At 44.2% G+C, this 24,172-nt stretch overlaps 2 protein-coding genes across 7 annotated transcripts in view; one reads left to right on the forward strand and one right to left on the reverse strand.

Moving 5' to 3' along the window:
* Positions 1-10,646, forward strand: part of MTUS1 (microtubule associated scaffold protein 1) — a 181,370-nt gene extending 170,724 nt beyond the window's left edge. For all 6 annotated transcript variants that reach the window (XM_043893909.1, XM_043893908.1, XM_043893910.1 and 3 more), the window contains 7 exons: positions 391-605; positions 2,154-2,259; positions 3,966-4,039; positions 4,185-4,280; positions 5,953-6,069; positions 9,420-9,517; positions 10,088-10,646. In XM_043893909.1, the coding sequence (XP_043749844.1) occupies positions 391-605; positions 2,154-2,259; positions 3,966-4,039; positions 4,185-4,280; positions 5,953-6,069; positions 9,420-9,517; positions 10,088-10,382 (1,001 nt within the window). In that variant the 3' untranslated portion in view covers positions 10,383-10,646. The remainder of the gene's footprint in view (positions 1-390; positions 606-2,153; positions 2,260-3,965; positions 4,040-4,184; positions 4,281-5,952; positions 6,070-9,419; positions 9,518-10,087) is intronic.
* Positions 10,647-13,517: 2,871 nt separating this feature from the next.
* Positions 13,518-24,172, reverse strand: part of PDGFRL (platelet derived growth factor receptor like) — a 76,465-nt gene continuing 65,810 nt past the window's right edge. The window contains exons 4-6 of the mRNA XM_043893600.1: positions 21,895-22,188; positions 16,458-16,597; positions 13,518-15,006 (exon numbers count right to left, since the gene is read on the reverse strand). Coding sequence (XP_043749535.1) covers positions 14,818-15,006; positions 16,458-16,597; positions 21,895-22,188 — 623 coding nt within the window. The 3' untranslated portion in view covers positions 13,518-14,817. The remainder of the gene's footprint in view (positions 15,007-16,457; positions 16,598-21,894; positions 22,189-24,172) is intronic.

Below are 24,172 nucleotides of genomic sequence, written 5' to 3' on the forward strand. Positions count from 1 at the left end.
TTCTCCTTTGTGGTCTTGCCTTCTCTGTTCCTTCTCTGTCTCAGCTGCCCGCCCAGGGGCCGGCCTGCCTCAGACACCTCAGCCAATCAGAGCCTCTCCTCCTGGAGGCCCCTGCACTGATTGGTCAACACCTGGGAACCTGGCTCTGCCCAGGACTTCTCTTACTGCTTGATGGACAGCTGGGCCTTTGCTGCCAGAGACCATGTCCTCTCCTTCCCTTTTACCCTTCTCTCCTGCACGTTATGGTTGAGAATCTGGTCCCGAGAGAATGAGCACTGGGAGCCCCGTGTTTATGCCTCCGAGTCATCACAGCTGTGTGTGAGTGTTACGGATGTAGCCAGTTAGCAGGCTGAGTGTCATCTTCTCTTTCCTTTTTCCATCTCTTTTCAGTCACTGTTTCAACCACCTGTGAGAAGTTAGAAAAAGCCAGGAATGAGTTGCAAATAGCTTATGAAGGATTTGTCCAGAAGCTAAACCTGCAGCACCAGACTGATCTAACAGAGCTGGAGAATCGGCTTAAAGAATTTTACACCGGGGAATGTGAAAAGCTTCAGAACATCTACATCGAAGAAGCAGAGAAATACAAAACTCAATTGCAGGAGCAGGTCTGTACTTTTAGAACCTGAGCATGTGCTCGGCCATTGCTGTTAATTTCGATTCTAACTGTTGTCTGATGAGGGTCTTCCTACGATGACCTTCTCTTTGTTGGATGTCCCTTGATGAATTTCATTATAATTTAAATAAATGAAACAATTTTTAAAGTAAATTTTTATGATCAAAGCAATGTATGTATGTTGAGTGAAAGATTGAAAGAAAAAAAGATAAAATTTAAGCAACCCTTTAAAATTTTTTTTAATTGAAATATAGCTGTATAAGATTATATACGTTACAGGATTACAATATAGTGATTCACAATTTTTAAAGGTTGAAAGAGAAAGTTAGTCACTTAGTCATGTTTGACTCTTTGTGACCCCATGGACTGTAGCCCACCAGGCTCCTCTATCCATGGGATTCTCCAGGCAAGAATACTGGAGTGGATGGCCATTCCCTTCTCCAGACGATTCTCCTGACCCAGGGCTCGAACCCAGATCTCCTGCATTGCAGGCAGATTCCTTACCATATAAGCTACAAGGAAGTCCATACTCCTGTTACAGTTATTATAAAATACTGGCTATACAGAAAGAGTCACAAAAGTAGACAACAAACTTACTGATACCAAGAGGGGTGGGAGAAGGAGGTTTGGATGAATTGGAAGATTGGGATTCACAAGTTTTAAAGATTGTAACTGTATTTATAGTTATTATAAAACAGTGACTGCATTCCCCATGTTGTATAATATATCCTTGCAGCTTATCTTATACCTAATAGTTTGTGCCTCTTATTTCCCTGCTCCTATATTACCTTTCTCCCTCCCCTCTCCCCACTGGTTACCACTAGTTTGTTTCCCATATCTGTGAGTCTATTTCTTTTTTGTTAAAGTCCCTAGTTTACTGTAATTTTTAGATTCCACATGTAAGTGATATATATAGTATTTGTCTTTATTTCACTTAGAATAACACCTTCCAAGGCCATCCATGTTGCTGCAAATGAAAAATTTCATTCTTTAATGCCTCCATGGTATTGCATTGTTTGTGCGTATATATACACACACACATGTACATATACATACATACATATATATACACACACCCCACATCTTCTTGATCTATTCATCTGTTGATGGACATTTTGGTTGCTCTCATATCTTCACATTTATAAATAATGCTGCTATGAACATTGGGGTGCATGTATCTTTTCAAATTAATGTTTTTGGGGTTTTTTTTAGGTATATTTTAAAAAATAAAATAAAACATCCCTTTATCCTACTACATGGAAAGAATCCCTTTGTAAGCATTCTGGTACTGCTGAAACATTGGTTTGCATTTCTTCTTTGATAACTTGTGTTTTTCACTTCATAGTACATCCTAAACCTCTCTTTAATTTCCTTGCTTCCTCTTAAAATCAAGTTTTCATTTCAGCTTTACATGTGCCTGGTAGCCCTTTAGACTTGAATGCAAGTTACTGTGTCACATCTCCTAATGCTGCCGCCTATTATTCATTCACCTTAGGACTTGATTTTATGGGTAAACTGTTGTTTTGGTTTTTTCTTACAGTTTGACAACTTAAATGCTACCCACGAAACCTCTAAGTTGAAAATCGAAGCAAGCCACTCCGAGAAAATAGAATTGCTAAAGAAGGCCTATGAAACCTCCCTTTCAGGCAAGAATACTTTTTCTCTATTGAAATTGAATAAGAGCTCACGGAACAGCGTGCTGTGTTTCCACACAGAAATGATTCATAACTTCCCCTCCAGAGAATGCACCGAGGTGTTCAGTTTTGGAGGGTTTCTTGGTTTCTTTTTGCATTGTTTATTGGAAGTGGTACATGCCCTTTCCCCTAAGGAGGCAGATAAGAGTTTTTTGTTTTTTATAAATGCCAGTCTTTTAGGAAAGAGAGTGAACTTTTAAGGAACTTTATGGCCTTTTTGGTAGTAGCTGTGCTTAAACACTTCAGATCCTAGGAAGGATCTGTGAGTTTGCATCCTGCCCGCAGTGAAGGGACCACACCAGGCACTTCTGCACGCCAGGACTGTTGGGAAAGGTAGATGGCACTTGTTTGGATAAAAAAATTATTTATTTCATCATGATTAGAAGAGGCGAAGTAAAAGGAAAAGAATACACACCGAGGAAACCAGAACTGAAAGAGACACCGTGTACCCCAATGTTCATCACAGCACTGTTTACAATAGCCAGGACATGGAAGCAACCTAGATGTCCACCAGCAAATGAACAGATAAGAAGGCTGTGGTACATATACACAATGGAATATCACTCAGCCATTAAAAAGAATACATTTGAATCAGTTCTAATGAGGTGGATGAAACTGGGGCCTATTATACAGACTGAAGTAAGCCAGAAAGAAAAACACCAATACAGTATATTAATGCATATATATGGAATTTAGAAAGATGGTAATGATAACCCTATATGCGAGACAGCAAAAGAGACACAGATGTATAGAACAGTCTTTTGGACTCTGTGGAAGAAGGCAAGGGTGGGATGATCTGAGAGAATAGCATTGAAACATGTATATTATCATATGTGAAACAGATCACCAGTCCAGGTTCAATGCATGAGACAGGGTGCTCAGGGCTGGTGCACTGGGATGACCCAGAGGGATGGGATGGGGAGGGAGGTGGGAGGGAGAGTCAGGATGGGGGGAACACATGTACACCCATGGCTGATTCATGTCAATGTATGGCAAAACCACTACAATATTGTAAAGTAATTAGCCTCCAATTAAATATATTAAAAAAGAAATTATCAAAACCAAAAAAAGAAAAGAATAAGAAGCCATTTTTTTTTAATAGAACATAAGTGCCCATGTAGCTGAAGCTTTTGCACTGAACCTGTTGCATCTACAGAGAAACATCTGGACATGCAGTGAGAACTGGCCCTGTGAGCTTTGTCAGGGCTTTCTCACCAGAAAAACAGATGTGTTATGTGAGGTCAGCGATGAGAACATGTGGAGTGACTGGCCCAGGGTAGATGTTAGTGAACACTGGTTTTCTTCCTTTCTGTTGGAGATGGGTTTACTTTGAGGCTTCTGTTTGGTTCGTGAAGAGCAATTAGAACAGAGCACAGAGACTCAGCCCAGGAATCTGAGGGCATGCTCTATGTTCCCTGAGCTCTTCTGGCCTCTCTGAGCCTCTATGTTCTCATCCATAAAATCAGAATTAGCTGCCCTACTCACCTCATGGGCTAATTTGAGACCAAGTAGCTTAATTTATAAAAAAAGTACCATACAAATGTAAACTAACATAGGTACAGTGCCTCATAGTCAACTCTTGTATCCATGTGCTTTAACGAATGTAGACTACAGTGATCTCATAGAGTGTTATTGACTCAAAACTCACTTCTTTCCAGAAATCAAGAAAAGCCATGAAATGGAAAAGAAATCCCTCGAGGACCTGCTTTATGAGAAGCAGGAGTCACTAGAGGTAGGTAAATCTCGATCTCTAGCACAACACACCCAATCATCATCCTTGAGGCCTGTGTGGTTTCGGTATGTTTCTGTGCACATTTGCCGTGTTTCTGGTGCCAGCCTGTTAACTCATGTTCCACATTTCATTGCTTGTGTTTCAGAAACAAATCAGTGATCTGAAGAGTGAAAATGATGCTTTAAATGAAAAGTTGAAATCAGAAGAACAGAAAAGAATATCAAGAGAGAAAGCAAATTTAGTAAGTCGTGTATGCTCTCCCATCACTATTGAATTTTCCTTCTGTTCAACTGTCTCTCAGAATCAAATAAGTATTCAGCAGCTAGAGAAACAGTATGGGTTTGGAGTCCTTTTCATAGCCTGCAGTATGCTTTTTCAACTGTATATAGTGGCTTCTTTGGTTACTAGTGGTTCTTTTTTTTTTTAATTCTAAAAACTGACATGACAGATGAAATCCGATATATTGCTAATGATCTATGCTAATACCTACAGGAAGATAGGAAAAGCCTCAATTAGGGTCAGAGTTTTTTATGTGAAGACTTCACTTTTTAAAAAAATTAACTTGCTATATTGGGATATAATTTATATACCACAATAGTCATTCTTTAAAAAAAAAAAAAGAAGACAGATCAGCAGTTCACAAGTTGTGCCTTGGTCACAGGATCTAATTCCATTTTTATCACCCCCCCAAAAAAAAGAAACCCTGCAGCTATTAAGTCCTCCTCCTCCCCCACCCCCCCAAAACAAACAAACAAACAAACAAACCCAAACTCCCCAGCCCTCCAGTATCACCAGTCTCCTTTCCGTCTCTATGGATGAGCCTGCTCTGGATATTTCACTGACATGGAATCATGCTACATGTGGCTTTCTGTGTCTGGCCTCTTTTCCTTGGCTTTTGTTTTCAAGGTCCGTGCATAGTGTAACAGAAATTTCATTCCTTTTGATGGCTGAACAATATTTCACTGTATGGATAATCCTCACTTTTGAAAAACATGAATTTCTCTGGTAAACTTAACTTTCTCTCCCAACTTCTTTGGGGTCCCTCAGTGAGCTCTGTAAAGTGGTCCCCACGGGCACCTTCCCTGATTCCCCATAAGGGTTGCCCCAGAGCGTTAACTACTGTCCAGAAGGAAAGTTTTGATGATCGACACACCGTCACTATGGACTCTTGTCTGAGGAATTCCCTCACTGAACATCTGATCAAAGGCCTGTGCGCTGTTAACTTGTATCATAGGTTAACTTGTATTCAAGGTTCACTTGAATTTCCGTGATTAAGGCCAAGGAATCATGGAATCCACCCTGGTGGTATGCTCTCACAGGCTGTTCTTCCTTACGTAGGGTTTATCTGGGATGGAATTTTCACAGTGCATGTATCCTATGCCATGTAGGTGCTGGGTGTCACTCACTGATGGGGCATTATTCTGCCCTAGAAGGACAGCCAGGTCAACACATGCTCATCATGGCAAACATCCGAAAGACTCGGGATGTGACTGCCATTTCTGTTGTTTGCCAGAGAGCCCTATAAACACACTGCCCCCATATTCCCCCTCAGTCACTGACTTAGGTTAGAGCGAGCTATCGTTCCCTGTTCTCCCTCCAAACATACTCTGCAGTCAGAGTTCTGTTTTGTATTGTAAGCTGTGGCTTTCCTCTTACTTCCATAACATATTACGTTACTGATGAGTGAGTGAGAATGTTTTCAAATGTGGAATGTGTTACATCGTTTTTAAGACCAAAGACTTTGAGATGGAAGCCATCTTAACCCTTCTTTTCACCTGTAAGAGAAGGTCAGTGTCTCTTGCCACTTGTTTAAATTTCTAAATCTGATCAAAGCCATCTTTGTATTAAGAACGTGAACCATGCGGTTGTGTTCAGTGATCAGTCAGAGCCATGTCCTGCTGCGTCTTTTCCAGAAAAACCCTCAGATCATGTATCTAGAGCAAGAGTTAGAAAGCCTGAAAGCCGTGCTGGAGATCAAGAATGAGAAACTGCGCCAACAGGACGTCAAGTTAATGAAGATGGAGAAGCTGGTAAGTTTCGTTCAGAGCCTCGCGGAGCGGGGTAATACCTGAGGCCTCTGAACTAGATCTGTGGGGTTGCCTTCGTGGCTAGAGATGTTTGGAAACATAGGAAAGGGAAAAGAGGTTACGTTTTCTCTTCTACGTTAACTTAAGGCTTATTCGTTGCTGCCTTCTGCAACAGTTTTTTGGATTTCCCCCCCACCCCCCACCCCCCACCAAGGAACATGCAGAGGAGCATTCAGTGTTTTGAAAAATAACAACAAAGGTCATTCATATCCATGGCCTGGGGATAGCCACCTGCATAAAAAGGATGTTTAAATAATGTAAAAGTGGTTATTTAATATACTACCACCTCTAGGGCTTTGTTATGCTCAAATCAGTTGGGTGCTTAATCCCCTCAGAGCAATTCAATCTTGCTAAATATCTCAATTCTTCATCTTGCTTCATGGGAATTAGACTGTTATAAAATTAACCTGGTTGGACAAGTAGACAGTGCTATGAAAAACAAGAATAAAGTTTAGTTTGTGGCCTCCAGGACAGACAACTGACGTCAGCATGTGGGGAGTCCATCCAGGGCTTTGTGGGAGGTTGTCCCTTCTCCCTCTAACTGTAGGTGACTCAGTGTTGAGGAGGTGCCTCCGTCAAACCCAAACCAGCCCTGGACGGTAGGAAGCATGGAAGTCACTCATTATTCATCATTTCATTTGTTTGTTTTTGCTGTTTGGTTTTCTTCTAGAGACTATTACCTATCAAGGGAGGTAAGAGCTAACCCCCCTGTGGACACAAGGATGCTCTGAGTGACCAGGAAAGTTTGTTTTTGTAGAGGAAGGAGAGAGCTCATGGTCTCTAATGGCTCCAACCTGGTATTCACCAGCTTCTGCCAGAGGGACAGACCTCCCTGTTCTATCAGGTCTCATGCCTGCCACTGTGGCCATCAGCCCTGACTCAGATAATCCTGTCAATAACCTGTTGTTCCCTATGCTGCCACTCACATATCAAAACTTTTCAAGCCATTATGTGCAGTAAGAACAGACTCTGCTGTAAAGTTACTCATCCATCTTAATTTTCATTGATCCACAAGTATTTCTGTCCGTTGCCATGCCCAGGAAGTATTGGTCGTCTTGGCATGGTGTATATGCAGAAGGAGGGGTTGATATGATGACAGATAAGCCCACTGTTACCTTGTTTATTTGTAACCTCCATGCCTTTTGTCAAAAATAAGACACTTAGAAAGCAAAGAGGCTTTCTCCATTAAAAAAAAGAAAAAAACTATCCCTGCTGATCATTAGCTCTGAGAGCTGTTTTCCAGGGCTAGTTTCCTCTCCAGTAAAATGAGGAATTGGAAGAGATACTATTTTAAGGCCAATCACTACCCAGTATTTAATTCCAGATTTTCCCGCCTCATGTTTTTATCGTGCATTCCTTTATACTTCCTGGAAATTCCAAGGCTCCCTCTGTTTTACATGCTAGTCACATTTTGGGATATTTCACCTGGTTGGCTTGTCCTAAGTTTTTTCTGGATAATAAGATGTTGGTGCTGGGAATGTAAATTGGTACAGTCACTGTGGAGAACAGTATGGAGGTTCCTTAAAAAACTAAAACTACCATATGACCTAGCAATCCCACTTCTGGGCGTATACCCTGAGAAAACCACAATGTAAAAAGACATGTACCCAGGGCTCTTGGCAGCATTATTTACAACAGCAACCTAAATGTCCATCACCAGATGAATGGATAAAGAAGATGTGGTATGTATATACAATGGAATAGTACCTCAACCATACAAAGGAATGAAACTGGGTCATTTGTAGAGATGTGGATGGACCTAGATACTGTCATACAGAGTGAAGTAGGTCAGAAAGAGAAAAACAAAGATCGTGTATTAATGCATATATATAGAATCTAGAAAAATGGTAATGAACTTACCTGCAGGGCAGGAATAGACAGACGGAGAGAATGGACCTGTGGACCCGGGAGGGGAGGGTGGGACGAGTTGAGAGAGTAACACTGACATAGATACATTACCAAGTGTAAAATAAATCGTTAATGGGAACGATGTATAGCACAGGGAGCTCAGCGTGGTCCCGGTGATGACCCAGAGAGCTGGAAACCGGGGAAGGCTCGAGAGGGAGGGGATACACATATACATGGAGCTGCTTCACACTGTTGTAGAGCAGAAACTAACGACACTGGAAAGCAATTATACTCCAGTTAAACACACACCAGCGCTGCACAGAGTTGAAATGAGAGTAGCTTAGTCACAGGCAGCAGTGACAAGGGCTTAGCACGAAATTGGACAGAGCTGTGATGTCTCCTCCAAGAGGGTGATGAACTCTTACCTTCAGAAAGTGAGCAGGGGTGTAATCAGCTCTTCATCATTGGCTGATTCAGTGTCTTCTGGGCTTTTCTCCTTTAATCTCGCAGATCAGTTTTGCTTGCCTCTTGTCCTTCCCAGGCTAAACTTTCAAGGAAAACAAACATGTCTTTAGTTCAGCTAAGAAGGGGTGCCTTTTGTCATGTACTTCTTTGTTTGGAGGCTCCATGGAGCTCTGTGGATTGCACCGAGCGGCCACTCTGAGTGGCCATGGCCATTCTCAGTGGCCACGCTGACGAGTCACCGTGATTAAGGTCGTGTTAAACACTGCCACGAACTGAGTTTTCATCAAATGTGGGCTTTTTTTTTTTTCTTCCCAAATTGACCATGAGAAGCTGCAGTGTCTCTGATACATGCTGGCTGCCTGGCTGCGGTTTTCTTTATCACCGTGAAACTGAAAGAGGCAGAGCCTCCAAGGGCAGGGCGCCAATTCTCGGGAATTCTAAACCAGCGTGACCTTGGAAACATCAGTAACCCCTGTGTGTGTGTGTGTTCACATGCCCTGGCACACGTTTGAAAAGTAATATCCGTGTGCTCTGTTTTGCTGCAGTAGATTCTTTTTTGCAGTGCATCAGTGTAGAGACATTCAACATACTATTCAGAGTAGCCGTTGACCTATATACATTACCGTGTGTAAAACAGCCAGTGGGAAGCTGCTTTATATAGCACAGGGAGCTGAGGTCAGTGCTCTGCGATGACCTAGAGGAGTGGGATGGGGGATCCAGGGGGAGCAGATATCTGTATACATACAGCTGATTGACTTCATTGTGCAGCAGACACCAATACAACATTGTAAAGCAATTATACTCCAATAATAAATCTTTTAAATAAAATAAAAATACTGTTAACCTTGAAAAGAATTAAAAAAAAATCTTTTCTAAATTAAATTTCTGTAGTATGCACTGGTATCAGGAAGGTACCTCAGGGAATAAGGGGCCTATGAAATTTTTAATGTATGAATGTTGGCACTCTCGTTTATGCCAAGGTGGACAATAACACAGCGCTGGTGGACAAACTGAAGCGATTCCAGCAGGAGAATGAAGAACTAAAAGCTCGGATGGACAAGCACATGGCAATTTCGAGGTAAAAATGCCACTGTCCTGTTTTCCCCAAGCTCCTCCCTGCCTCAAACATGAACACTGAGTGTTCCTTTCTTAGCACCACTCCTGTCCCTCCTGGACTGAAGCGAGTGGTTAAAGAGGTTCTGATTTCTGCCTGGGAAATGACTGCAGCCCGTGGCGCCTTCACTCAACCAAGGGGCCTAGACCAAAGGCTGAGTCCTCAGCGGGCACGCCTTCCCTTCCCAGGGAAAGCTGGCTGATGAAGTGGAGAATGCCCTCAGAGAAGGATCATCACAAGCAAACAAACCCCAAGCAGCAAACGCCGCCCCGCCCCCCCACGAGGGTCCTAAGACACACACAGCCTGCCTGTGGGTGCGTTACTAGGTCTACTATGAAACTGCCTCAAAGTATAGCTTTTGCTTCGGCTCCAGCCCACACTTCCCGGGTTCCTCTGCCAGCCCAGCCCCCGGGTACAGCAGTTCCTTTCATTCCAGAGATCATCTGGGGGCTCTCAAATTTAAAACAGAATTTTTTTTCAGCCTCTTAAAAATAAAAAGACTCACATGATTTCTGTCTCCTTTCTGTCTGCCAGGCAACTTTCCACGGAGCAGGCGGTCCTGCAGGAGTCGCTGGAGAAGGAGTCCAAGGTCAACAAGCGCCTCTCCATGGAGAACGAGGAGCTGCTCTGGAAGCTCCACAACGGAAACCTGTGCAGTCCCAAGAGGTCCCCCACGTCCCCCGCCACCCCCTTCCAGTCGCCTCGGAACTCCGGCTCCTTCCCCAGCCCCAGCGTGTCTCACCCAGATGACCTTCCTGGGAGCCACAGACAGACTGACGGTGTTTCTGCAGGACTGACCCCGCCCGCAACTGCGCACCACCCGCCCTAGAAGTGGGAAGCCCCGGCCCGAACCGGCTCCTCCCACGTGAGACCGGACTCCGGAGGAAGGCGTCCAACCCGGTCCAAAGATGCTATGGGAACGGATCTACATGGACACTGTCGCACAAAGCACTTACAGGACGGGAAAAACCTTGGTCATTGCCTTTTTCACCTATGGGTAAAGGGGAAAACTCTCAGGGGCCTGTTAAGATAAAGATTTATATAACCTTTGTAACCTTATATAACCTTTGTAATTTATATAACCTTCACCACAGACACCTTCTTGTGATTCTTCTTTTGGTCTGACTGGGGCTGTGTGGATGGAGCAGATGGACCCGGGTGTCGTGTGTGTCGACCGCTGCCTCCCTTGGTGTGTGTTGAGCTGAGCATCTCTGGAGACATGTTCATCAAGCAGTCCTCAGTGTAGACATCTCTGCAGAAGCCATAGAGGGAAGAGCAATAGTTGCTGGAGTTGGGATTCTTCACTACCGGCCTGCTCGGCCCTCTGAACTGGGGGAAAAGTGGGGGCCACAGAAGCAGCTCTGACTTCCCCAGGGCTGTACCTTCTCTGCATCCTTTTGGGGTACCTTGTAGGCAGCCTTTCAGTGTTCAGCTGTGTCAGTTGAAACGAGCTAGATTTTTTTTTAACTTACCCATGTGAACATGAAATACTACAATCCATTTTCTCAGGCTATGAGCAAATGCAGAACCCTAATTTTGCTTGAAAGAAATCTGTATAAAGAAAGAGCAGTACCCATGGATTGCTCTCTGCCTTATTTTTAGCTTGATCTGAGCTATTCTCAGTGATTTCAACTGGCTTCTTCTCTCCCATCCCCATCCCCCTGCCCCTCTCTACCCCATCCAGAGCCACAAAAGCAAACCTTCCACCTCCTTCCTGCTTTTTTCTGGGATAAGGAATATGCTTTGCCAAAGCCAGCTCATCTTCAAGGTGCTCACCACTTTTCCAAATAAACCAGGGACTGGTTCCAAAAGTACAAATTTGGGGACATCCTAGAGAGATTAAAGAACGAGAAAGAGTCGATAGCTGACAGAACTGGGAAAGATAGGATTCAGTGCTTTTGGATGACTAAGAGCACCTTACTAATAGAGCAGGCTGGGGAGAGAATGCTAAATTTTCACGTACCTTTGAAGAATCATCCTGTCCTGGGGAAGACTGCAGAATGGCCAGTCGGTGGGGAAAATGCGGCTTGTCCAGCTCTTCTCCAGGTTGCATTTCAGTCCCTCTTCAAAACATCACTTACTACCTCCCCCAGTTCTAATATGTTGGGGGAAGTAGAAGGAAAAACTGTGGCTTTTTTCTCTCCTCTGCGTGTGTCAAGCTTGTGCTGTCAGTATTTACTAATCAGCATAGCTGACATTCAATGGCTTTACAAATAACCCCTATAGTAAGAACAGGTTAGGCCACTAGAGGTGGATCTTTGAGTTGTCACTTACACATACACTACAAAGCAATGCTCAAATTTCACCAAGCTAGGCTTCAACAGTACGTGAACCAAGAATTTCCAGATGTTCAAGCTGAATTTAGAAAAGGCAGAGATCAAATTGCCAACAACCATTGGATCATAGAAAAAGCAAGAGAGTTCCAGGAAAACATCTGCTTCATTGACTACGCTAAAGCCTTCACCTGTGTGGATCACAACAAACTATGGAAAATTGTTAAAAAGATGGGAATACCTGACCACCTTACCTGCCTCCTGAGAAATCTGTATGCATGTCAAGAAGCAACAGTTAGAACTGGACATCAAACAACAGACTGGTTCCAAATCAGGAAAAGAGTATGTAAAGGCTATATATTGTTACTCTGCTTATTTAACTTATATGCAGAGTACATCATGTGAAATGCCAGGCTAGATGAAGCAAAAGCTGGAATCAAGATTGCCAGGAGAAATATCACTAACCTCAGATATGCAGATAACACCACCCTTGTGGCAGAAAGCAAAGAAGAACTAAAGAGCCTCTTGATGAACGTGAAAGAGGAGAGTGAAAAAGTTGGCTTAAAACTCAACATTCAAAAAGATCATGGCATCTGGTCCCATCACTTCATGGCAAATAGATGGGGAAACAATGGAAACAGTGACAGACTTTATTTTTTGGGGCTCCAAAATCACTTCAGATGGTGACTGCAATCATGAAATTAAAAGATGCTTGCTCCTTGGAAGGAACGCTATGACCAACCTAGACAGCATATTAAAAAGCAGAGCCATTACTTTGCCTACAAAGGTCCGTCTGGTCAAAACTATGGTTTTTCCAGTAGTCATGTATGGATGTGAGAGTTGTACCATAAAGAAAGCTGAGTGCCGAAGAATTGATGCTTTTGAACTGTGGTGTTGGAGAAGACTCTTGAGAGTCTCTTGAACTGCAAGGAGATCCAACCAGTCCATCCTAAAGGAAATCAGTCCGAAATATTCATTGGAAGGACTGATGCTGAAGCTGAAACTTCAATACTTTGGCCTCCCTGATACGAAGAACTGACTCATTGGAAAAGACCCTGATGCTGGGAAAGATTGAAGGCAGGAGGAGAAGGGGACGACAGAGGATGAGATGGTTGGATGGCATCACCGACTCAATGGACATGAGTCTGAGCACGCTCTGGGGGTTGGTGATGGACAAGGGAAGCCTGGCATGCTGCAGTCCATGGGGTCGCAGAGAGTCAAGACACAACTGAACAAATGAACTGACACAGTGGACTGATATTCATGATGCATTGTTTGTTTCACTAGTGATTGTTTCTAAAGTCTTTAACCTCTGACACTTGATTATGTATGTAACCTTTCATGTTCATTTCTGATAAATGGGAACGTAGGTTCACTGCCACCTCCTGGAATCTCTCCCTGCTCACTTTCCAAGCTGTCCTCGACGTCATTAGCCAAAGTGGGGTTTGTCATTCCATCCCCTGCACATGGTAAATCTTGTGCTGTTCTCTGTGTCCTCCATGCCATTTAAGTGTCTGGGGTAATCATTCTGACACAGTTAATACAAAACGTCTTCAGAGAATGGGAGATGATGAGAGAGGAAATAAAACAGAACTTTAAAACTATTTTGAAACCAAATGTTACCACTTAGGATGCAAAATGTTGGCACATCATAAAAACATGAGTGTGTAAACAGCCATAGTTGTGCTCAGTTTGGAGTGATGCAAAGTATTTTAATCAAATAAATAATGCTGGAATATTCTATATAAGGGTTGCATCCTCTGACATAGTTCACTCTCCAAAGTGTTATCTAGTTTACACCATAGGAATTATCTCCTCTCAACCTATTTCCTAGGAATTTCCAATGCAACCAAAAAATTGGACATGAGCTGAAATTTACCTCCCAGAGCTAAGACTTCAAGATTTTCTAAATTTAAAGCTACGGGTATTTGAGAAATAATAAACTTTTACTGGTTTTAATGATAGTTTCTGCTGTATAAGATAAGAAAATTGGAACAGCTACAGTCTACATATTTTGAAGATGGTAAAAATAAGCCTAAACAAAGTGGAATCTTCCTTAACCTGTGCATCTATTTTATATTGAAAGTTAAACATTTAAAAACACATACTGGGCTTCCTTGGTGGTCCAGTAGTTAAGAAGCCACCTTGCAATGCCAGGGACACTGTTTCAATACCTGTTTGGGACAGATCCCACATGCCGCAGAGCAGCTGAGCCAGTGCTCTAGAGCCTGCGAGCTGCGACTACTGAAGCCCACGCGCCTAGAGCCTGTGCTCCGCAACGAGAAGTCAGTGCAGGGCAATGACCAGCAGCCCCTGCTCCCCGCAACTAGAGAAGGCCCACGTGCAGCAACGAAGACCCAGGACAACCTAATGATCTTTAAAAAAAAAAAAAATGCTGCTGTTCTTACTAAATGTCTAATCTAGAACTAGTAATTCTGAGTGCAGCAGTTTTAAAGTTTATATGATATTTTTTGATACTTCATATCATACAATAGTTCATGTATAGTTGAACTATGTATACAAAATCACTACATTTTTAGATTCTCTCATAGTGTGGTTGTGATACCCAAGGCAATATTAGGTATTGACTCAAGCATTGCTGCCAACGAGTGCTTCTGGATGTACTTCTGGATGCTTCTGGGTGTACTTCAAGCAGACTTAAACAACAAGCACTTAGCCCTTTTTTTTTTTAACTTTTTACAAAAACTTGCTTCTTTAATAGAAATGATTATATAAAGTTGTTTACATATATGCCTTCTGAGTAGAAACACTAGAAATGCATATACGTAGGTCAGCAGTCAGAATACATGCTTTCTGCTAGGAGAGTTAACACTTCTATAATTAGACCGGATGACTTCCTTTGAGTTTGGAGGTCTGGGTCTGACTCAAGGCAGAGCCTGGGGTTTGGCCCTGGCAAAGACAAAGAACCCCGGAGCTGGTTGCGGACACCAGTGGGCTTTCCGTCAGTTCATTTATACTTCGTCTTCCAAGTCAGGAAGACTCCACAGTGGTGGCTACTGTGGTCTGTCCTTGGAGATTCTGAGCAGTGCAAATGTAATAACCTGCGTCAATGGTCTCAAAGTCTTCAATGCTCAGGACACTCTGGGAGATCCTTGTGGTGTGCCCAAGGCCTCTGTGGATCAGCCGCCAGGAGTCCTGAATCGTCACGGGCCTTTCATCCTGTTGAACGACACCCACGGGGGCTGGAGCACAAACCACGCGCCGCTCTCAACAGCTCCCATTCATCTGCCACTGCTGAGTATCCCTTTCAAAGCGCAAAACACATGCTCCTACAGGACTATTTGGTATGCGCAGCTCATGGGCGCTCTGACACTGTCTAGTCAGTTTAGGCTGCATTTTTTCTTTTCCAAGCAGAGTCTTGAATTTCATTATGCTGTTTGGCTCTCTCTTCCTGCCCTTTTCTTCAAGTTTCTACTTAATATAAATTTTACTCTTTGGGAACTTCAAGAATGTGGGGCTGGTATTAGGCATAAAGATACAGATAATTTTTCCACTGCTTTGCTGTTGACACTGCTCATATTCACCCCATGGCGCAGTGGTTCTTACAGAACTTAGAAGCCCAAAGCTCTCACCTTGTAAATGAATATGAGCTCTCAACTGCTCAGATTTGGGGGAGGGAGACACGATTAGTCAAATGTGCCCTAGGACTGCAGTGGGCGAAAAGCTGTGCCCGGCCTGGATAAAATTATACCCGAGGTGACTTCACTCCCTATTTCTAGAAAGTGAGATGGTCACTCCTGAGATGCTTCCTCCAACTTCAGTGATATGTAGTGTATTCTGAATTAGTTTAACACGATCGTAATATTTATAGTATTACTGAATTAATACCCTTTCTGCTAATAATTAGCAATGTAAAGAAACCAAAAAACCTCTCATGCAAGCTATTAATGTCTTCTAAATGGGACAACACTTCAGAAACAAGTACTTAGCACTGGGAAAGCACCATTCTCCAGGAGAGTTATTTTCCCCCAATCACAGCCCTTCACCCAGAAACGTATTGGCTGCCAAGCACATCTTAGGATGCAAGATCCAGATCTCTTCTGGCAGCAAGGGGATTGTTCCATGTTGGTAGCGAGGCTGTCTATTTTAGTGAGCAGAACAGGCCCACGGCTGCATGTGCTGGAGCTGCGTTTTTGGCAAGTCTATTTTAAGATAATCTCAGCCTCACGGCACCTTTTCCAAGACCCGGGTTTACATGCCAACTTGGTGGGTGTCTGCTAAGAGCTCTTTGCCCCGGGAACCAGCTTTTACATGGAGAAGGCTAAAGGACTCCAGAAGGAAGGTAGATTAGCCTCCAACTGACCCAAAATTAAGACTGCAAACTGAGATAGGGGTTGAAGAAAGGAGGCCCCCTCCTTTCCTGTTCTTGCCCCTGTCCCCTTCCTTCGGGGTCATGAAGAAAGATAATACAAAAGAGGGTACATTAACTAAATTACCTAATGGAACCCAGTCACTTTTTTTTTCCTATTCTAAAAAAAAAAGCCATTTATTGGATTGGCCACAAAGTTCCTTTGGGTTTTTCTATAACAGGGAAAAACCTGAATGAACTTTTTGGACAACCGAATATAAACATACTGAAACATCTTAGGAGCAAACCAGTGCATGCTTACCTTCTGCCCTGGGTAGGTCCACTTGAATTCCACCTCCACATCTGGCTCCCCCAGGACTGTGCAGAGGACACTCACATCATCTCCCCCCTTCACTTTGTTCGCAGAGGCCAAGATGGTCGTTGAGGGAGGGCCACTGGGAACTGGAAGTGAGCAGGGACAGTGGCGTGAGAGGACATCCATGGGCAAGGGTGACAGACACAAACCAACAGACGTGTTCTCTTCTCTGGGCAGATATGGGACATCCCTGCCTTTCTTCAGCTGCCCAACTAGCATCAAGCCTGCTCTGTCCACTACCTGGAGTTTTATGATGCCTCTTCTCTTTCTACCTTGGTGGTCCAGAATGGGGTGGACATCCAAAGGCCCCCAGACATTCCACTTGTAATGAGAGGAGTCCAGAAGATCTGCGAGGAGCTCATGTGAATCAAAAGGTGGAGAGAGAAGAAGGGGCTTGGGAGCAGAACAAGGGGAAGGAAGAGAAGGTGGTCTGGAGGGAGGACCACCGACAGAGGAAGAGGGACAGACAGGCATATGGCTCAGCAGCCTCAGGAGGAAGAGGAGTGAGTCAGAATCCACCAACGAGATAGACGCTTGCAGGACGGGCGTGTGGGATCTCTCCTTCGCGGCACTGCAGAGACAACATTCTTCATCAGGCTCAGTCTATTAGAGTAGCTTCGAGCGCAGCCTGGATCCAGGAATGTGCTGGGAGAGGAGGGTAAGGCAGGGAACCAGCCAGACATGGTCTCTGAGCCCCGGGGCCTCCATTCCAGTGGAGGAGGTGCACCCTCAAAAGGTCACTGTGTGGTGGGTTTAGAACCTGAGCTGTGGGAAGAACCAAAGGAGAAGCCCAGGGTGCCGCGGAAGTTCAGGATGGTCTGAGAAGCATGAAAGGTTTCCTTAGGGATGTTTGGACTAAAATCTGAAGGCCTGCAGGGAAAAGGAGGGACCAGCAGACAGGCCCCAAGGGGAGTAGAGGGGAACCCTGGGGAGGGCAGAGGCCAGCACTGCAAGACCTTTCAAGCCATATGGAAGATTTTAACTTTGGTTCTAGGAAAAGTTCATTAGTTCAGAGGTTCATTGGTTCAGTGGTTTATTTAGCCCACAGAATGGTTTTAACTGGACCAATAATCAGTTACTGGTAGAAGATGGAGAAAGCGTGGGCATGGAAGGGACCAATTGGAAAGGTACTCATGTTAGACCAAGGAAGAAGTGATGATAGTTGAACTCCTTGCAGTAGGATGGACAGCAGAATTCAGGGGCTTTGATGGAATGAGTCAGGACTGGGAGGAGCTGGGAGTGTTTTGGGTTCCTGCACCCCAGAACTGCAGCGCCATCACTGGGATGAGGGCAACTGAAGAACCAGGCCTGGAAGGAAGGCCCAGAGCTCAGGAAAGGGCCTGTGCAGCAGCTCAGTGCAGATGTTAGAGAGACAGTTGGGTACAGGAAGCTGGCGCATCCACATCCAGGCCACATCCATTCCCCGGGGAGTGATTAGTAAACAAATATGCAGCAGGGTGTGGCTATGGTTGAGACCACCCAGGAGGAGCATGGGGACAAAGAAAGTGCCTGGGGGAACTCCAACATTTAAAAGCTAGGAGACGCAGCTCATTCTATGAGGCCTCCATCACCCTGATACCTAAACCAGACAAAGATATCACAAAAAAGGGAAATTACACGCTGATATTCATAAAAATCCTCAACAAAATACGTGCAAGCCAAATCCAACAACACATTAAAAGGATCACACAAGTGGGATTTATCCCAGGGATTCAAGGATTCCTCAATGTACGTGAATTAATGTGATACATCATATTAACAAACTAAATAAAAACCATACGATCATCTCAATAGATGCAGAAAAAGCTTTTGACAAAATTCAATGCCCATTTATGATAAAAAGTGTCCATTAGGTGGGCACAGGTAATTATTATATTACCTCAACATAATAAAGGCCATATATGACAAACCCACAACCGACATCTTTCTCAGTGGTGAAAAGCTGAAAGCAGTTCCAATAAGGTCAGGAACAAGACAAGGGTGTTCACTCTCACCACTATTACTCAGCATAGATTTGGAAGTCCTAGCCACAGCAGAGAAGAAAAAGAAATGAAGCGAATCTAAACTGAAAGGAAGAAGTAAAACTATCACTGTTTGCAGATGACATGATACTAAACATCAAAATCCTAAAGACACTGCCAGAAAACTACTAGAGCTCATCAAAGAAATTGGTAAATTTGCAGGATATAAAAAAATACACAGAAATCTACTGCTTTCCCATATACTAATAATGAGAGATCAGAAAGAGAAATTAAGGAAACAATCCCATTTACCATCACACCAAAAAAGAATAAAATACCTAGGAATAAACCTACCTAAGGAGGCAAAAGACCTGTATTCAGAAAACTTATATAAGATGCTGAAAAGTGTGAAAGTGAAAGTATCAGTCGCTCAGTCGTGTCCAACTCTTTGCAATCCTATGGACTGAAGCCTGCCAGGCTCTTCTGAACTTGGGATTCTCCAGGCAAGAATACTGGAGTGGGTTGCCATCTCCTTCTCCAGGGGATCTTCCTGACCCAGGGATCAAACTCAGGTCTCCTGCACTGCAGGCAGATTCTTTACCATCTGAGCCATCAGGGAAGCCCCATAAGATGCTAATGAAAGAAATAAAAAATGACACATACCGAAGGAGAGAGATACCATGTCATTGTCAAATGACTGTACTACCCAAAGTAATCTATGGATATAAATGCAATTTCTATCAAATTACCAAAGGCATTTTTCACAGAATTAGAACAAAAAACTTTTAAATTTATATGGAAACACAAAAGACCCTGAATAGTCAAAGCAATTTTGAGGAGGGAAAATGGAACTGGAGGAATCAGCCCCCTGACTTCAGACTTTACTACAAAGCCACAGTAATCAAAATAATATGATTCTGGCACAAAAACAGAAATATACATCAATGGAACAGGACAGAAATTCCAGAGATAAACCCAAGCACCTATGGTGCTAATCCATGACAAAGGCGGCAAGACTATACAATGGAGACGAGACTGTCTCTTCAATAAGTAGTGAGGGAAAACTGGATTGCTACATTTAAAGAATGAAATTAGAACACCTCCTAACACCATACACAAAAATAAACTCAAAATGCGTTAAAGACCTAAATGTAAGTCTGGATACTATAAAACTCTTAGAGGAAAACACAGGCAGAACACTCTCTGACATAAATTACAGCAAGATCTTTTTTGATCCACCTCCTAGAGTAATGAAAGTAAAAACAAATATAAATAAATAGGGCCTAATTAAACCTAAAAACTTTCACAGAGCAAAGGAAGCCATAAACACAATGAAAAAACCCACAAAATGGGACAAAGTATTTGTAAACAAAGTGATTGACAAAGGATTAATCTCCAAAACATACAATCTGCTCAAGTAACGCCGTATCAAAATAACAAAGAACCCAATCAAAAATGGGCAGAAGATCTCAATAAGCATGTCTCCAAGAAGACATATAGATGGCCAAAAATCACATGAAAAGATATGCAACATCACTGTTTGCTAGAGAAATGCAAATCAAAACTACGAGGTATCACTTCACACCAATCAGGATGGCCATCATCAAAAAATCTACAAACAAGAAATGCTGGAGAGGGTGTGGAGAAGAAGGAACCCTCCCATCCTGTTGACGGGAATGTAAATTGTTACAACAGTATGGAGAACAGTATGGATGTTTCTTTAAAAAATTAAATAAAAGAACCACCAAATGATACAGCAATCCTACTTCTGGGCACATATCCAGAGAAAACCATAATTCAAAAGGATAAATGTACCCAGTTATTCATTGCAGTACTATTTATAATAGTCAAGACATGAAAACAACCTAAGTGTCATTGACAGAGGAATGGATAAAGAAGATGTGGAACATCTATACACAGTGGAATATTACTCAGCAGTAAAAAGAGAATAATGCCATTTGCAGCAAAATGGATGGACCGAGAGACTGTCATACTGAGTAAAGTCAGACAGAGAAAGCCAAATATCATATCACTTATATGTGGAATCTAGAAAAATGTTACAAATGAACTTATTTACAAAACAGAAATAGAGTCACAGACATAAAAAAAAAATCTATGGTTACTAGGGGGAAAAAGCAGGGGAGGGATAAATTGGGAGATTGGAATTGACATATACACAGTACTATATATAAATAGATAACTAATAAGGACCTACTGTATAGCACAGGGAACCCTACTCAATACTCTGCAATGCCCTATATGGGAAAAGAATCTATCTAAAAAGAGTGGATATATGTATATGCATAACTGATTCACTTTGCTATACACCTGAAACTAGCACAAGAATGTAAATCAACTATGAAAGTGACAGTGAAGTCGCTCAGTTGTGTCTGACTCTTTGCGACCCCGTGGACTGTAGCCCACCAGGCTCCTCCGTCCACGGGATTCTCCAGGAAGAATACTATAGTCCAATATAATTTTAACAAAAGAAAAATCCTGCAAAAGGCAAAGAGCTGGCAAAGATAATGAGAATGCTGTGGCTAAAGAAGCAGGGGCAATGGGACCAAGGAAGAGGGGCTTTTTTGTAGGCGAGGTAAAACCTAGAAGGACGAGGACAGAAAGCTGTCTGCTGAACTTAATAGCCTAGGAGGCCCTCTAGCCACGGCTGCCTTGGTGGAGCTAGGGGAGAAGACCAAGGAGCCGGGTGGGAGGGAAGCACCCCGACGGGGGCCGGGGAGGGCTCTTTCAGGGAGCCTGGCTGTGACGGAGGAGAGAGATGGCTGCAGCCCAGGGTGGCGAAAGGAGGCTTGAGAGAGTTATTTGACAGCAGAGTGTTGGAAGCTGTGGCCTCATGAATAAGCCCCAGGGCTGAGGCTCAGAGTCATGAAGGAGCCCAAATTCCCATCTCAGAGAGCAGTCAGCTCTGGGGCCGCCCATCCGATCGCAGAAATGCCTGGGCAGGAACACGGCTGCAGAGCACTCTGCCTCACACGAGGACCATCAACCGGGCTCATGTCAGAGTGCTCCGAGTGAAAACAGGAGAGAGACCCTCCTCTCCTCCCTCGCAGGGCTGGCCAGGGAGCCTTCTGTCCTGGAGGTCGGGGGAGGCGCCTCCCACCCCCCGCCCCTGGCGCCAGCAGCCAGGATGGAGAGCACTGGAGGATGCCACAGGGATGTGGCCTGCTGCTGATCACGCACGCGGAGCCTGGACCAGAGAGCACGCTGGAAGGAGCTGAAGAAAAGGGAGTTGGAGTGGGGGCAGTCATAGGAAAGAATGTAGAACATTCTAGAAATGACAGCGCTGCAGAGGAGCCTTTAAGAACAGCCATCTGTGCCTCCTACTCTCCCGCCATCACTGGGGACAGCGGTACCCCACACTGACCAGCCGGAAGGGGCTCGCGTCTCGCCCCGGAAGGGCTTACCCTGCGCGTAGAGCAGCTGGTACTTGACGGAGATCTGAGACTTGCCCCCCGCCTCCGCCTTGCAGTAGACCACCCCCTGGTGGCCGGAGTGAGGCTGCAGATACACAAAGCCTCTCTTCAGGTCGTAAACGATGTCCGTTCCGTTGGCCGGGATCTCCTTGGCCGGGAACTCCCTGTGGAGGGTGACCTTGGCCGACAGGACGGTCACTCGGCAAGGAACCACAGCCTGCCTGTCCGGGTTCAGGTAGACGACATCAAAGTGACTGGGAGAAGGTACGAAGAGTTCGCCTTTCTCTGCAAAGGGAAAGACACGGGCTCGTTTAGCCTGGAGAAACAGGGTGAGAACACTTAAAGGGATGCTTATATTCAGGGCACGAGAATGAGAGGCGATTGGCAGTGTAGCCCAAACATGGAGTCCTTAGGAATTGAAAAGGCCATTTTAACACATTAAGGGCTTTCTTGGTAGCTCAGAAGGTAAAGAATCTGCCTGCAATGCAGGAGAACTGGGTTCCATCCCTGGGTGGGGAATCTCCCCTGGAGAAGGGAATGGCAACCCACTCCGGTATTCTCGCCTAGAGAATCCCACGGACAGAGGAGCCTGGCGGGCTACCGTCCGTGGGGTAGCAAAGAGTCGGACAGGACTGAGCAACTAACACTTTCTTTCACTTTCATTTTAATACATTCCTGACCAGGGGATTTTTGCAGAAACTAATGCCTGTGGCCATCGGGGTGGGTAACAAATGACTTATTAATATGTCTCTGGTCAGTAAGTTGTTAAAAAATGAGTTTCCTTTTTTGGATAAAGGATGTTACTTCCTATCTTCTTGAAACAAAATCAGTATTACTTCAAGCCCAAATCAGGCCCACTGGTTTACCCCACCGAGGAAGCAGTGAAGGGGACCGGTTTCCTTGTGCTAAGAGCAGTTTTAACACCTAGGAACCCTCTGCCGAGTCTCTAAAGAGATCAGCCCCACAGCCCTCGCTCAGTAACTGGGAGGGACTTTCCCGCCCAGCGAGCCTCTCTGAGCCAGGCCCGATGTGGTGCCGGTGTCCTCACAGGCCAGGGGATCTCATTTCTGCCCGAGGTCAACGGAAAGAGAATTAAGCAGGGACACACGAGGAGCCAGCTAGTCTCAGGTTCTGAGCTCTATTTTGGCGGCCACTGGGCTGTGGACCTTCAGCCTGTTTCTTACACTCTATCTGTTCCCTGAGAAATCACCCTGCATGTTCTTTAAGCTCTTGATGGTGGCATTTTTTTTTTTTTTTTCCCAGTTAAGGCATATGGGATCTAGTGCCCTGAGCAGGGATTGAACCCAGGCCTGCTGCACTGGGATTGCAAAGTCTTAGCCATTGGACAACCAGAGAAGTTCTGATGATGGCATTTTTATCGTAGAGAAATGAGAACTGGTTTCCCTGTACTTTGCTCAGCACGGTCAAGGGACTCTGGATTGTGGGGGGTGTTTTTTTGTTTGGGGCATGAAACATTAAATACTATGTTTTCTGGATCATTCCATGAGAGATTATAGTGATTTCTAAGAGAAATCATTGAACTGAATCACACCCCAACCTTTTGTTCAATTGTCTCCTATGTTTTCCAACCATATTTCTGAAACAGTTATTCTTGGCTTGCTTCACTAGACTTTGTGCCCTAGTTGTATGACTGGTTTTTACATTGAGAACAGAATTCCTGGACACAATAGCAAATGCCATCAAGGGCCAAGAGTTCTTTGCCTATAAGTATTATAATATTTTTAATAATACCAGCATCTCTAACATGGAATCATGGCTCAGGAAATCTCCACCTTTTGTAAGACCTTCCATCAGGCCAGGCAATTTGCGCCACTTTACAATATGTTACCTTTCAGGCTTAGGTAAGACTGCCTTGGTCAATATCTTACCTAACACCCCTGTGTTCAAATGGAGTAAGTCCATATGGCCTTGAATCTGTCACTTCATCTCTCTGTGCTTCAGTTTCCCTGTTTCTAAAGAGGAGAATCTGGAGCATTTGTATTAAACATCTCTTTGTCAGTCAGTTCAGTTCAGTCGCTCAATCATGTCTGACTCTTTGAGACCCCGTGGACTGTAGCACGCCAGGCTTCCCTGTCCATCACCAACTCCTGGAACTTGCTCAGACTCACGTTCATTGAGTCCACTGATGCCATCCAACCATCTCATCCTCTGTCATCCCCCTCTCCTCCTGCCTTCAGTCTTTCCCAGCATCAGGGTCTTTTCCAATGTGTCAGTTCTTTGCATCAGGTGGCCAAAGTATTGGAGCTTC

The sequence above is a fragment of the Cervus elaphus genome, chromosome 32 (genome assembly GCF_910594005.1).
Source record: "Cervus elaphus chromosome 32, mCerEla1.1, whole genome shotgun sequence".
Lineage (NCBI taxonomy): Eukaryota > Metazoa > Chordata > Mammalia > Artiodactyla > Cervidae > Cervus > Cervus elaphus.